Here is a 13,333-nt window from a genome sequence, read left to right as displayed (position 1 = left end):
ATATATTATTTATTATTTTATTCATATATTTATATTAAAATAAGTTAATTAGAGATATTTTAAAAGATATATTTAACGATAAATAAAAATTAATATTGTCCAGCGATGGGCAAAAGTGGAAAACGAGGAAGAAATATGTGTTATTTAAAACCCGTAGATCGCAAAATTTTGAAGATTAACGCAGAATCTTAGAAAACGCAAAACTAGGGTTTCGAATGCGTTGAAAAAGAGTGCGATTCAATTGGTGCCAAATTCGGCTTCTGTAATGGTACGCCTCCCCGTTCTCTCTCCCTCTGTATGCACGCGTGTGTGCGTCTCTGTATGTGCTTTGCTTCTCAATCTACTTGTGGACCTATCTTTCATGGATTGTTTAGTTTTTTTGTTCACCTCATGGTTCTGGAATTCAGTTGACCCTAATTTTTGGATTAGAAGCCTTTCTTGTGTGCACGACATGAAATTGAGTAAATTGGCGCTTCTCTGACTATTTTGGTTTTATGATTGAAATTTCTGGTCTTTTTTGAAACGAGTTAATTGTATGCGAAAGGTGTTGTCATTTATTAGGACATTCTTTTGTGTTAAATAATTGAAGATTTGGGATGATAAGTTGAAATAATTATATCCGATTTTGGATATATTAAACTTTATTTTGAGTGTCATTGGCTGAACTTCATGGGCCAATGGCTTATTGATGTTTACTTCACAAACTTAGATGATGACTCAGGAAATTGCTGGGAACTACTACTCTCCACCTCCTATGGACTCACCAGAAGCTGCAAGCTTGCAGCAACCAGCTCACAAAGGATCATCGAGCCCAAATTCCAGGGTATGTGACTTTAACAATGTCACTATTTCAGCACGTGTTTTTGAGTGGACAATATGACATACAAGAAAAGTCTATTATATACTAGCTAATTGTGGTTGGAGGCTTAGTCATATATTAGAATTCGATTTCTGAAAAGTTTGAATCTCAAAATTTCTGGCCAACCTATTAATCCCCTAATTTAGGCAACCATGAAAACATTTTGTTCGGTGACCGTGCAACAAATGTCGATCTTATATCATTTGTTAATAGCTGACCTATCCCTTTTAGATATCAATAATTGATCCATCAATTCATAATGTGGTGTTTCATAATCATGACATTCTTTTCGTAATTTCCCAACAATTGATTGAAATTTGTTGTGATGTTTGGAAAAGAAAGATATATACTAATAATACTATTATGGATCTTTTCAATGATTTGTTGATTTCACTTGTTTATGATTCATTATTTATGAGGGTGCTTTATGCAGCATACTTCTCTCGACCATGAAAAAGATAGAGAGAGGGAGTCCGCCAGAAGCAGGGATAAGGATCGGGAAAGAGGTCGTGATAAGGGCCGAGACAGGGACAAGGAGAGAGAGAGGGAGAAGGACAGGGACAGAGACAAAGATAGATATCGTGACCGTGATCGTGATCATCATCATCGAGACCGTCACAAGGATCGGAGTGAGAGAAGGGAGAGGGAGAGAACCAGGGATCGAATTGATGATGATGACTATTATAAAAGTCGAGACTATGAGAGGTGGAGAAACTCTAACTTATTGGTTGTTTTATATTACTTTTAGCCTCTGTCTGTTTTCTTTTATTTGCATACTGTTTTGAATTTTTTAATCCAGTATTACTTCCTATCTGTCACATGATATTTTAGCTGAGGAAAAATGTGTGGCTCATTCTTTTAGCTAACGAGTTACTTGAACTAGCTGAAAGTTACGTGTGAGGCGCTTTTGTTAACTGACATTCACCTTCGATACTGCATTGCTGCTTAGATGTTACTATGTTGTCCTTTATAATAATCTTGCAACTATTGTTTCTAAGCCATCTTTAACAAAGTGTTATTTTTCTAATTCTGGTATTGTTATGGGCTTGCAGGCGGAGAGACTATGACAAAGATAGGGATGACAAACCCAAGCATAGGTCCCGGTCTCGCTCCAAGCCTAGATCGGACCATAGATCAGGGTCCCGATCTCCTTCACGGTCTAAAAGGTAGTTTGTGATTGTTATCTTCCTCAGTTTCGTGTTAATAGCATAGAATTATTAAAACATTCCATATTATGATCTTAATGAGCTTTATAACTAAATTTAACCCATTCACTTCATCTGCAATACATAATAGTGTACGAATCCAGATTTCGACCTTGCATCTTCATAATTTCCATCGAGTTTATTCATTGGTCTTAATTCACTGATCAAAATCTCCACCGTTATCATCTATAGCTCTTATTCTTGTCATTGATGAATATATATTTACAGCAAAAGGACCAGTGGCTTTGACATGGCACCTCCTGTTGCATTGCTTCCGAATTCTGCTGCGGCTAATGCAGCAGGTACAAGCAACAATTGTTTGCCATGATGTCAATTATGATAACTATTATTCTTTCCCTTGATATAGTGTGGAAAGTTCATATCAAATACATGGTTTCATTTTGGTAAGCGTACTTAGTTCCTCAATTTGTATATATCTTGATATGGAGCATTCTTCTGTAGATTGGCTATTCGGTTTTCCTTTAATTATTTGCTTGGTAATTGAAACTGAGAGGGTTTTGGTTTCTTGTTGTGTTTGGTGTTTGTTTGTTTGTTTTGTATGTCCTAAGTTATGTACTAAGAAGGCAATGTTGGGCTACTTGCCCCACTGTGCTGACAATGAGCTTGAGCAGACCTCTGTAGCTTTTTTGTACAAGGCAGAACAAATACAGGTCTTGTCCATCTTCAACCAGGATTTGCATGCTTACCAGTTTTTGTAACCAATTTTAATAGATTGCCATTTTTCCTTCATAGATATGTTTATATCCAAGATGATAGTTGGTCTAATAAATGCTTTTTTTTGTTGCGTGAAAAAACATTATAGAATTCGATAACTCTTGTTGTTTAAGAGTAAGAGGAGGGTACACCTCTTAAATTCTTGAGATGTAACTTGGTTTAGCTTCTACAGGTCAGATACTTGGGACCACTCCGACCATTCCTGGAATGTTTCCCAATATGTTACCTTTGGCACCTGGGCAGGTTTTTTTCCACCTCTTTCAATGTTCCTGTATCAAGTTCTATAACTCAGCTTCTAAGATTAATCTTGACTTTGTTGCAGTTTGGAGCACTCCCCCTAATGCCCGTTCAGGCAATGACTCAGCAGGTTGCGTTTTCTATTTATTTTTTTAATGTGTTATCTTGGATTTTAGTGTCATGAAATAGTCTTATCAGGCTACCAGACACGCTAGACGAGTCTATGTTGGTGGACTTCCTCCATCTGCGAATGAACAGGTAGGGTACTCCATTTCGATGTATTTGTCATATTTGGCCAGTAGTTGGATATATGGCAATCTGTCTTTGGCACTTTATAGATGTTTGTAAAGTGACTCCCTTTTTCTAGAACTTCAAATAATTACACCAGACCATCTTTAGATAAATGTCCTTTTTCTTTTCATATTCTATTAATCTATTTCATTGCTAATGAATAGACTGTGGCAGTTAATTACATGTACCCTTGCTATGGCTCTTTGAGCTGTAGGCTGATTAGCTTATATTATGTATATATAGACTTTGAATTTATTTGCCTCTTTACTAACTTTTACTTTTGCGATGATGGCAGTCTGTGGCAACCTACTTTAGTCATGTTATGTCAGCAATTGGAGGAAACACCGCTGGTCCAGGTTGATATACTGAAATTATGATTTTTTCCTGTATTTATTTATTCTGAAAAATGAGTCACGATGAATAAAATTGTTCTGTTTCATTCCAGGGGATGCTGTTGTAAATGTTTACATCAACCATGAGAAGAAGTTTGCTTTTGTGGAAATGAGATCTGTCGAAGAGGCTAGTAATGCTATGGCATTAGATGGAATAATGTTTGAGGTATTGAGCGTCTTTTGTACCTTTTAAGTTTAGCGGGGCTTATTAAATCGAGTTATTGAGTTCTATTTGAATATCTTTTCAATGGTATTGTCATAGTTGATGCTCTACATTCGTCACCATAATTCTGTCACATTAGTGCACATTTTTTCTGCTCGTTTGTTCAGGGTGCTCCTGTTAAAGTGAGAAGACCCAGTGATTACAACCCTTCGTTGGCTGCGACTCTAGGCTCTAGTCAACCTAGCCCCAATCTGAATCTCGCAGCTGTTGGGTTGACACCAGGATCTGCTGGGGGTCTTGAGGGTCCTGACCGTATATTTGTTGGTGGGTTACCATATTATTTTACAGAAGGGCAGGTTAGGGAGCTGCTGGAGTCTTTCGGACATCTCCGAGGCTTTGATCTGGTTAAAGATAGAGAAACAGGGAATTCCAAAGGCTATGCATTTTGTGTTTACCAGGATTTATCAGTTACAGATATTGCCTGTGCAGCACTTAATGGGATAAAAATGGGCGATAAAACTCTTACTGTTAGGCGTGCTAACCAGGGTACATCTCAACCTAATCCTGAACAAGAGTGTGTATTATTGCACGCCCAACAACAAATAGCATTGCAGGTAGTGTGATTATATTTTGTTCGTCTTTTTAAATTGATATTGCCATCCTAAAAAATTGTACAGTTTACAGGTCTAGACATTTTACAGTGCCAAAATCAATTTTATTATCCTGAAATTTGGTTGTATGAAGAGCAGACCTTTGTTTTGTTTTTGGCATATTTTACTGTCTTCCCTTACTGTTGGTGTTTGTTCTGTTGTGATAATTTATTTAGCATATGCCCAGCTTAAATTACGGCTCCAAATTGCAGAAACTCATGTTACAACCCAGTGTACTGGCTACAAAGGTTCTGTGCCTTACGGAGGTGGTTAATGCAGAGGAGCTCAATGACGACGACGACTATGAAGATATCTTAGAGGACATGAAAATTGAGTGTGGAAAATTTGGTAATCTTCTTCAATAACCATTAGACTTCTATGACTCACGAACTTTCAATGTTCACAATCTTCATCTACGCTAAATGTCTCTTCGTTTTGTGTTCTACTCTCTGTTTTACAGTGTTCTCGGGTCCTATATTCTGCATAGCAGAAGCCACCACCACACAGAAAATTCCAGAACCTTATATTTAAACAAAACCCGACCTACTTTCCTTTTTTATGCAAAAACAAGTGTCTCAGCCCTTGATTTTAAATTACGCAGGTACTCTTGTAAATGTGATCATCCCACGCCCACCCCCCAACAACGAACCAGCTCCAGGTGTTGGAAAGGTTGACCTCTGAGAATTCTTTTTGTGCATTTATTATCTCGTTGCATTTGTGTTTATTAAAAAAAACGTCATTTTTTTTGTTCAGGTGTTCTTGGAGTACGAGGACGTTGAAGGTGCTACGAAAGCTCGACAAGGACTGCACGGAAGAAAATTCGGGGGAAAAGAAGTTGTGGCAGTTTTCTATCCGGAGAACAAGTTTTCCGAGGGTGTGTATGATGGCTAGTTTGTAGTCATTCGCTCTGCATTTCAAGTCGTATCGAGGTTTTGGATACACTGCAAAATTAATGTCCGATGCCCATCTATTTCTATTCTATTGATTCTATGCTCGCTTTCCCCTTTTCCTTTTTTTTTTCGCCTCTCTTTTGTTGGGAAGACCTTTTGTATCAGCTCGAGGACTTGATTTTGAACTAGGCAGGGTGTTTTATCGATGTCAATGATAATAGTTTTACCCATTATAACGTTATTTATATAGAATATGATGTATTAAATTGATCGAAATTGAACTAAAACTAAACCTTCCCATGAGAAGAATGAATAAATTACGGAAATCAAATCTACTTAGATATAATTCCGAATATAAACTAAAGAAACCAAATCAATGTATTATTTCATAGAACTAACTAGAGATTATTCGGACCATGATCTTTATATTTAATATACATACCATGACATATAACTCTATTTTCTTAACCTTTTAAATGTTATTTTATTATATATATTCTAATATTATAAAATAAACCAAGAATTAATGGATTGATTAACAGAATACCAGAATTATATTAGAGACCATACAAATATTTCCAATAATGTCTACACATGGATGATCCCTATTACACATTTGAGGAAGTGAAATCAATTGCACGAAATTAACGACAGTATAAGCGAAATTATGTGTTCTGGTGCAATGGTCAGAAAACAAAGAACTAAACTAAACTTTCCATGCATTCGGACAATTGTGTCAACAGCTAGCAATTCCCTTTACAAATTAACCTTGAAATCCTCTCATCAAGCCCATAAAACAATTAAGTGAAATCCACAATATCCATTCACTTTTTTCCTTAAATGGACCAAAAAACGAAGGTAAACCAAATCCTTAAACACTGTTCTTGGATATCACCTCTCCAAATCTTGCGTACCATTGGGAATCTGATGACTCGTTCTCTGGTTCGCCTTGCTGAGGCGTTTCTAAATGGGGTTGTCCGTGACCGATCACAAACTGTGCATAGTTGACTCTTGTTGAAAGAGTCCAGTGAGGTTTTGATGGCGGAGGTGGTGATAAGAATGACAGAACTCTTGAAACCTCATGCATGGTTGGTCTTTCGGATGGGTGGCGTTTCGTGCAAAGCAACGCCAGCTGAAATGTTTTTCTTACATGAGATAAATCCATGCAAGTCACTGATACTTCAGGGTCGAGGGTTTCCATTATCGTGTTGTCGTCTGCTTTAGACAGCACCTGAAATATATAGCACATGACAAGGTTATCAGATAATTAGATCTGGTATTAGTTAAAAGTTAAGAGGTGATTATAGTTAAACATGATCAAGTTATATAACTAAAAATGGTAATAAAAAAGGGAACAGATAATGTCACCAGATGATGCAAGTTTGAGTCATTGTCAACAGCCTTCTTGCCAGTCAATAGCTCGAGAAGCACAATGCCGAAGCTATAAACATCCGATTTTTCAGTTAGCCTGGAAGTCCTGGCGTACTCTGGGTCGATATACCCTATTGTTCCAAGAACATATGTAGACGCATGTGTTTTTGCTGTAGGTAAACATTTTGCGATTCCAAAATCAGATAGATGGGCCTCGAAATTTTCATCAAGTAGGATATTTGATGATTTCACATCCCTATGAATAATTCTGGGGTTGCAATCATGGTGGAGGTAAGCTAGCCCTTGTGCAGCACCAATAGCAACTTTTAGACGAGTTTCCCAGTCAAGTTTTACCTTTTTCGATGCACCTGTCATGAATATCAGCCAAATATCAGAACTTAAATCGTTTAAAATTAATTTGAAAACATGAAATATAGACGCTAGTTGTGCTTTGAAATAGACAGATAAAGCAGAAAACAAGATTTTCATGATGCTGATCATATTGATCAAAGGTCAAGTAGTATGACCAGTATTGCTAACAGGAAAAAGATGAGTGACAACATGTTAATCTTTTAATTCCTAAGAATGAGTGAGGAAACCCAAATTTGTAGTGTTTGTAGCGAATATTAGTGTGTTATTACAAGTAAAATTGAAGAGAAATTACTAACCATGAAGGAGATCCCAAAGAGAACCATTTTCCATGTAATCATAAAAGAGCAGATCTCCCTGGGGAGATAAGGAGTAACCGTGCAAGCTGACAAGGTTTCTGTGCCTTATGCGGCCAATAGTCTCAAGCTCAGTCTCAAACTCACGTGAGTTGTGAGGATATTGATTATAGAGTCGCTTAATAGCAGTAGGCCTGGAATTTTTTAGTTCACATTTATATACTGTGCTTGAAGCTCCATATCCAATTATGTATTTCTCGCTCAAATTCTCAGTGAGTCTCATTATATCTTCGTATGTATGAATAGCCATATCCATGTGAAGAACAACCAGTTTTGATGAACCTGTTGATAAAACACACGTGAAAAACAGAAGAAAAAAGAAAGAAAGAAAAACAGAAGTGATAAAAATAGTCCCCTCTTGACCTTGCATACTCTTATTAGAGCCCTTTGTGAATGGCTTCGGTTGGTTGGTCTTGTATACGGCAACTACGATCATTGATAACATAGTAATAAATCCCAGTGTGATGCAAACAACTGCTGTTCTTGAAAACATGGCTATTATAAAGATCAAAGGTAACAGTAGGTGTTAAGATCGAGTAAGAACATATACAAGAATTAAGCAATAACATCAGTAGTATCAAATCATATGTTTTACCTTTGGATTTTGGGGGGTATGGATAGCATATTGAGCCCAACCAGTGACCACACAGTAAGGGGTTCCCAATGAAGCTGGATAACAAAAGATCAAGATGACCACAAAGATAACGAAGACAATGAGAAACAGTAAACTCCCAGAGTTGATTTATTTTATCTTACCTATCAGGTGGAAAACGAGAGAAGTTTCTTCCAAGCGGAACTGAACCAGTGAAGTTGTTATAAGAAACATTCCTAAACACAAGAAGCTTTTGTCACATTAAGAGACTTGGAAAAATGAAGACTTCAAACAATGAAATGATAGAACTCACAGTCTGTCAAGACTCAAGCAATTGCTAAGTTTATCAGGTATTCTTCCAGTTAGATAATTGTTATTTAGAATGCTGCATACACAGAGCAACTTGCCTAAGGCATATAACCATTCAAGCTGTAGTTACAAGTGATTGCATGGGAGAAAGGATGAAGTTAAGAAAACAAACATACAGAAAAGCAAGATTTTGCAGCTGCCCCAACTCTTCAGGGATGCTGTTTGACAACTTGTTGAACGACAAATCCCTACAAAACAATTCGCAAGTAAAATATACCACATCTAGTAAAAGACGGGTAGTATTGGGCAAATTAACATTTACAATAAAACTTCTTTTTAAATAGAAGCTTACAGAATCTGAATGCTCCTTAAGTTCCCAAATTCAGTAGGTATGGATCCATCAAGATGATTATGACTTAAGTTCCTAAATATTAACAGAGTTTGCATATGATTTAAATACCATGACGAGAATAATCTATTTTACTACTATATACACAACTTACAAAGTAAGAAGGTGTTCCAAATCACCAACAGATGCAGGAAGAGATCCTGAGAAATCATTGTTCGACAGGTCCCTAAGAAAAATGCCGTCATGCAAAGATTCCCAAAGACATCAATTGTAAAAGGTTAATCTTGAAACTCACAATGTATCGAGATTGATAATGTGCCCAAGCTCAACAGGTATAGAACCATGAAACTGGTTGGAGGAAAAATTCCTGCAGATCAAGAACATAATTTCAGCATTTGTACATGATACATGGTGAAAAAACAACTATAAGATGAAAACATACAGATATGTTAAGCTTTCTAGGTGTTTTAGCCCAGATGGAATGGATCCATTTAAACGGTTGCCATGCACATTTCTGAAAAAAACCGATAAGAAAATACATGATTCAAAAATGTTTTGAAATGAGTATGTTCAAAATAAATATGAATCCAGTCTTACAGTTGATTCAATGCCGTGCATGAACTGAGATTTTCAGGAATGGGCCCTTCCAGATTGTTATTAGCCAGATTTCTAGCAGACAGCGATTCACGACCAGTTGGTTCAAAAGAGTAAAGAGGAGAAAATAAGCCAGTTAAATAAAAAAAGGACTCACAATTCAAAGAGTTGTTCCAAATCCCCAAGTTCAGCGGGTATACCTCCAAGAAGTTGGTTGCCATTTAATTGCCTAGAAAATTACATCAATTAACAATGCAAATTAGGAAAATATCAAAACTCCTACATTTTACATTAAGAATTTCTCACAAATAGCTAAGCTTTGTCATATTTCCCAGCTCAGGTGGAATAGGCCCCGTGAGTTTGTTACCATGAAGATACCTGAAATAGAGAAGTAAAACTGATAAAGAGGGGAAAAAAAGAGAGATGTTCGGCAATTCAAAAATTCAGATAGTCCAGAACTAACAGCTTCCCGGTGTAAGTAAGATTTCCAAGAATTGCAGGAATGGGTCCAACTAATTCATTTTCACTCAGATCCCTGAAAATATAATCAAGATAAATTTTATTATTTAAAAATGCCTGCAAAACTGATCAAAGACCTATTTCGTAGGTGAAAAACAAGTTCTGATCGGAATTTCAATGCTTACAAGACTGCGAGTGCTTGCATCAAACCTATCACATCAGGAATCCTTCCGGTTAGCATATTCCATTGTAAGGACCTGTCCAGAAATCAACCAGTCACATGGATAATCAGTTCATCCGTCGGATGATGCCAGCACTGTACGGATACATTTTGATTTTTGCAACATACTGTTCTAGATGCACATAGAATCAACCCAGATAAACTTACAGAGTCGCTACTTGCAAGAACCCGATATTGTATGGAATCTCTCCAGTGATTTGATTATATGAGATATCTCTGACACCGTGAACATTTAAATCATTGTTCTAAATTGTGCCAATAAACTACAACATATCTTGTCAAGAACTTACAGGATCTCGAAGCTTGTGCAATTACCAATATTATCTGGTATAGTTCCAGTCAGGTTATTGCCCCTTACATCACTGCAATAATCGAAAAAACTCAATATTGGTTCTGGCAACAACTGGTTGCAGTGCTATAGTTAAAATAAAGTGAAAAATAGCACATGTACTTACAAATACCAAAGGCCGGTCAATTGACACATATCAGGGGACAATGTGCCGGTAAGCAAATTTCCTCGCAAGCCACTGTTGAAATAAATTTATGATAAACGAAACCCAATAGGAATCTTCTAGGAAAAAAAAAGTAACACGGAAAGAAGAATGACTGGAGAGTAAAGAATCCAGCCACAGTTCTTACAGATATTGAAGTACTTCATTCCAGTAGATTAATCTTGGTATCTCGCCGGTAAGCTGGTTTCGAGCAAGGTCTCTAGGAACACCCACAAAACAAAGTTCAATCTCATTACACAGGCACAAATAAAAACATCTTAAAATCACTTATTTCTACATATAACTGCAAACTTCCAATTAAATTATTTTGAAGTAATTTTTCGCTGCTGATAATTTAACATGTAGCCCACTCACAGTGACTTTAAGTTAGGAATTTGGGTTAATGTTGAAGGAATTGGACCAGTCAACTTGTTGTTCTTTAGATTCCTGTCAGATCATACATCATATCAACCCATGACCAACATTAAAATCTCACATGATACACAAAAAAATCCATGATCGCCATATAGAACTAGATAATATTAAGAAGTTACAGTTACTTACAGTACTTCGAGCTGCTTAAGCTTAGAGATTGAAAAAGGTACATCTCCATCTAGCAAGTTATTGGACATATCTCTGAAATACGAAATTTTAAACTTCAGTAAAATTGGCAAGGACAACCGTGGCTTCAAAACACCTAAATGTAAACCTCAAAAATATTACCAAGAATCACATAAAACTTACAGGAGAATCAAAGAAACACAGTTGCCAATCTCGTCTGGAATCTGACCAGTTAATTTATTCCCCTGAAGATCTCTGCAAAATCAAGCGCATACAAGTGCACGACAGAGTTAAATGACATGAATAGAAGTTGCCAGAGAAGAAGAGCTTCACTATTTTTATTGTAAAGATCTTACAAGGATTGAAGACTCTTCAGTTCCCCAATAGCTGGTGAAACTTCTCCACCCAAGTTCAGATTAGACAAATTTCTTCATATAACAATCCATAATACAAGTCAGATTCAGTAGAATTCACATGAAACCGCATATAGCCGAGTAATCTTTATATTCATTAAAAATAAAAATAAAAAACATACAAGGCTACCACAGAAGTGCTGAAATTGCCACAAGATACGCCGCGCCATGAACAGAAGTCTTCACTTTGAACATAATCCCAATCCAAAAGTACATTAACCACATTACTAAAAGAAGCTTTAATGGACATCAATGCTTCGCCTGTGAACGTCAGTCACAAATTAGGATAGAACAAAAACTTCATCCGGAAGGATTAATTATCGAGCATTTTGGAAATAGCTTTGAATGTTATAAATGCATATATCTCCAACAGTTTTCCAGACATTTCCAAAACCAAACAAAGGAAATGAAAGTAAGAAAACATAAATCTTCGGTGTCTAAAAGAGAGACAAATAACTTGCTACCAAAAAATTCAAAATTCCGAACTTTCAAATTACGTTACGGCAAACAGAGAATGTAAGTAGTACAACAAAAAAAGGTAGAACACTGCCTAAAGTCACGTTCTTCATAAGCGGAAAGCTAAAGGCTAACTTTAGAAAGATTAACCATGTTATCCATCAAACCCCAAAGGCCAAAAAAGAAGAGTAAAAGAACCACAAACACAGTGTTCATAACGAAAAATAACCTTCATTGCTGAGAGACGAAACCAGAGGAATGAGAACCAAGAGCACCGCCACATACAAGAACAGACCCACTTCAAGCTTCCACCTCCTCTCCATAAACAACCCTTTTCCCTCCTCCATGCTCCCAGACCCACGTGCAAAAAATGCTGAAAGACACACAGAAACTCAATAAAAATGCGTTCTTGCAGCACAACTTCCAACACCCAACCACCAAATCTCATCCATATCTCCCTTCAAACCTTCAGTATGAATGTTTGTCACCACAAAACCGCATCAAATACTTGCAAATGCGTACGAAAAGCGTCCGTAAACGCCAGGGAGAAAGAGAGAGAGAACGCCGGCAAGAAAGTTTTGGGAGCAGAACTGTTGCAGGAAGCAGGCGTTTAGCGTGAACTGTAAGGCGGAGCAATAAGAGAGGAGAGCGAGTAAGTTCTCTGCAGAAACAATAATGTTTCAGAGATGCGTTAAATGTATTTGGCAACAACACACTGCAGAAACACTATGCGGTACTCAGGCAACGCCATTTGCGACATTCGCTTTAAGAGGAGAGAGAGGGGATCCAGTGTACGGATGGTGACAGCTAAACGGCGGTGAAGCGACTTTAAATAGTCGTCGGGTCAGGGGCTGATAGATGGGCTGATTTCCAGCCTCCGTCAGCCGTACCGCCGTTACCCAAACTTTCTTTATTTTTTGTACGTTTATATAATTCAACGACGATAATAGTATCCTTAGCTTATAACTAAAAATGAAAATATAAACCGAAAGAATATGCTATGTAAGGGATGTTGTACAGGAAATAAAGATATTGTGTGTATCAGAATTTGGTGTTATGTTCGGTGTTGTCAACACCAGCACACAACACGACAGCGGAAATTAATTATTAACACACAAATATAAATTTAATAAATAAACACCAATTTTAAATTATGCACAAGTACGAATACTTGTGCGATGCCTCATGACAAAAAAAATCACTAGAAAAATATGTAAATCGTTTACACCAAAACAATACTAGTGAGATTAACAAAACTAAATTCCTTGACACTTCAAGGAATTATCATGCATCAAACACTCAAAGTAAATACTAGATGCATGAAACAAAAAGCGTGTTGCTTAAAACCAA

The 13,333-nt window shown here is 36.9% G+C and overlaps 2 protein-coding genes across 8 annotated transcripts; one reads left to right on the top strand and one right to left on the bottom strand.

Annotated features, from left to right (window-relative positions):
* The first annotated feature begins 108 nt into the window (after positions 1-108).
* LOC140973816 (splicing factor U2af large subunit B) lies at positions 109-5,674 on the top strand. 5 transcript variants are annotated; one of them, XM_073436890.1, is made up of 14 exons: positions 109-268; positions 710-823; positions 1,293-1,564; positions 1,912-2,025; positions 2,293-2,366; positions 2,972-3,042; positions 3,122-3,166; positions 3,235-3,294; positions 3,623-3,683; positions 3,773-3,885; positions 4,050-4,496; positions 4,745-4,880; positions 5,134-5,201; positions 5,286-5,674. In XM_073436890.1, the coding sequence occupies exons 1-14, from the start codon at positions 266-268 to the stop codon at positions 5,421-5,423; spliced, it is 1,716 nt and encodes a 571-aa protein (XP_073292991.1). In that variant the 5' UTR covers positions 109-265; the 3' UTR covers positions 5,424-5,674. The 5 variants fall into 5 exon arrangements, with proteins under 5 accessions (XP_073292991.1, XP_073292993.1, XP_073292992.1 ...); XM_073436891.1 differs by having other exon boundaries at positions 118-268; positions 722-823; XM_073436892.1 differs by lacking the exon at positions 5,286-5,674 and having other exon boundaries at positions 4,993-5,201.
* Positions 5,675-5,982: 308 nt separating this feature from the next.
* LOC140973815 (uncharacterized) lies at positions 5,983-12,914 on the bottom strand. Of its 3 annotated transcripts, none has more exons than XM_073436888.1 (27): positions 12,213-12,914; positions 11,650-11,788; positions 11,471-11,542; positions 11,298-11,369; positions 11,118-11,189; positions 10,929-11,000; positions 10,702-10,773; positions 10,518-10,589; positions 10,353-10,424; positions 10,210-10,278; positions 10,007-10,078; positions 9,826-9,897; positions 9,669-9,740; positions 9,520-9,591; positions 9,366-9,437; positions 9,211-9,282; positions 9,064-9,135; positions 8,923-8,994; positions 8,772-8,843; positions 8,596-8,667; positions 8,424-8,495; positions 8,275-8,346; positions 8,114-8,187; positions 7,891-8,013; positions 7,462-7,800; positions 6,791-7,161; positions 5,984-6,653 (listed from the first exon to the last, which is right to left on the bottom strand). In XM_073436888.1, exons 1-27 carry the CDS (start codon positions 12,328-12,330, stop codon positions 6,294-6,296), a joined length of 2,961 nt encoding a protein of 986 aa, XP_073292989.1. In that variant the 5' UTR covers positions 12,331-12,914; the 3' UTR covers positions 5,984-6,293. The 3 variants fall into 3 exon arrangements, with proteins under 3 accessions (XP_073292987.1, XP_073292989.1, XP_073292988.1); XM_073436887.1 differs by having other exon boundaries at positions 5,985-6,653; positions 7,882-8,013; positions 12,213-12,912; XM_073436886.1 differs by having other exon boundaries at positions 5,983-6,653; positions 7,462-8,013.
* Positions 12,915-13,333: the final 419 nt, after the last annotated feature.

The sequence above is a fragment of the Primulina huaijiensis genome, chromosome 3 (genome assembly GCF_012295235.1).
Source record: "Primulina huaijiensis isolate GDHJ02 chromosome 3, ASM1229523v2, whole genome shotgun sequence".
Lineage (NCBI taxonomy): Eukaryota > Viridiplantae > Streptophyta > Magnoliopsida > Lamiales > Gesneriaceae > Primulina > Primulina huaijiensis.
This window is presented reverse-complemented; position numbering and strand designations above follow the sequence as displayed.

Bases quoted from the DNA above. Each gene is read 5' to 3' on its own strand.
- LOC140973815 (XM_073436886.1), bottom strand. From the start codon at position 12,330: ATGGAGGAGGGAAAAGGGTTGTTTATGGAGAGGAGGTGGAAGCTTGAA. The intron at 10,774-10,928 runs GTGAGTGGGCTA...GGGTGTTCCTAG, and splicing joins ATTCCTAACTTAAAGTCACT to AGACCTTGCTCGAAACCAGC. The intron at 7,162-7,461 runs GTTAGTAATTTC...TATTCATGACAG, and splicing joins TCTTTGGGATCTCCTTCATG to GTGCATCGAAAAAGGTAAAA.
- LOC140973816 (XM_073436890.1), top strand. The intron at 3,167-3,234 runs GTTGCGTTTTCT...TAGTCTTATCAG, and splicing joins TTCAGGCAATGACTCAGCAG to GCTACCAGACACGCTAGACG. The intron at 3,684-3,772 runs GTTGATATACTG...GTTTCATTCCAG, and splicing joins AGGAAACACCGCTGGTCCAG to GGGATGCTGTTGTAAATGTT.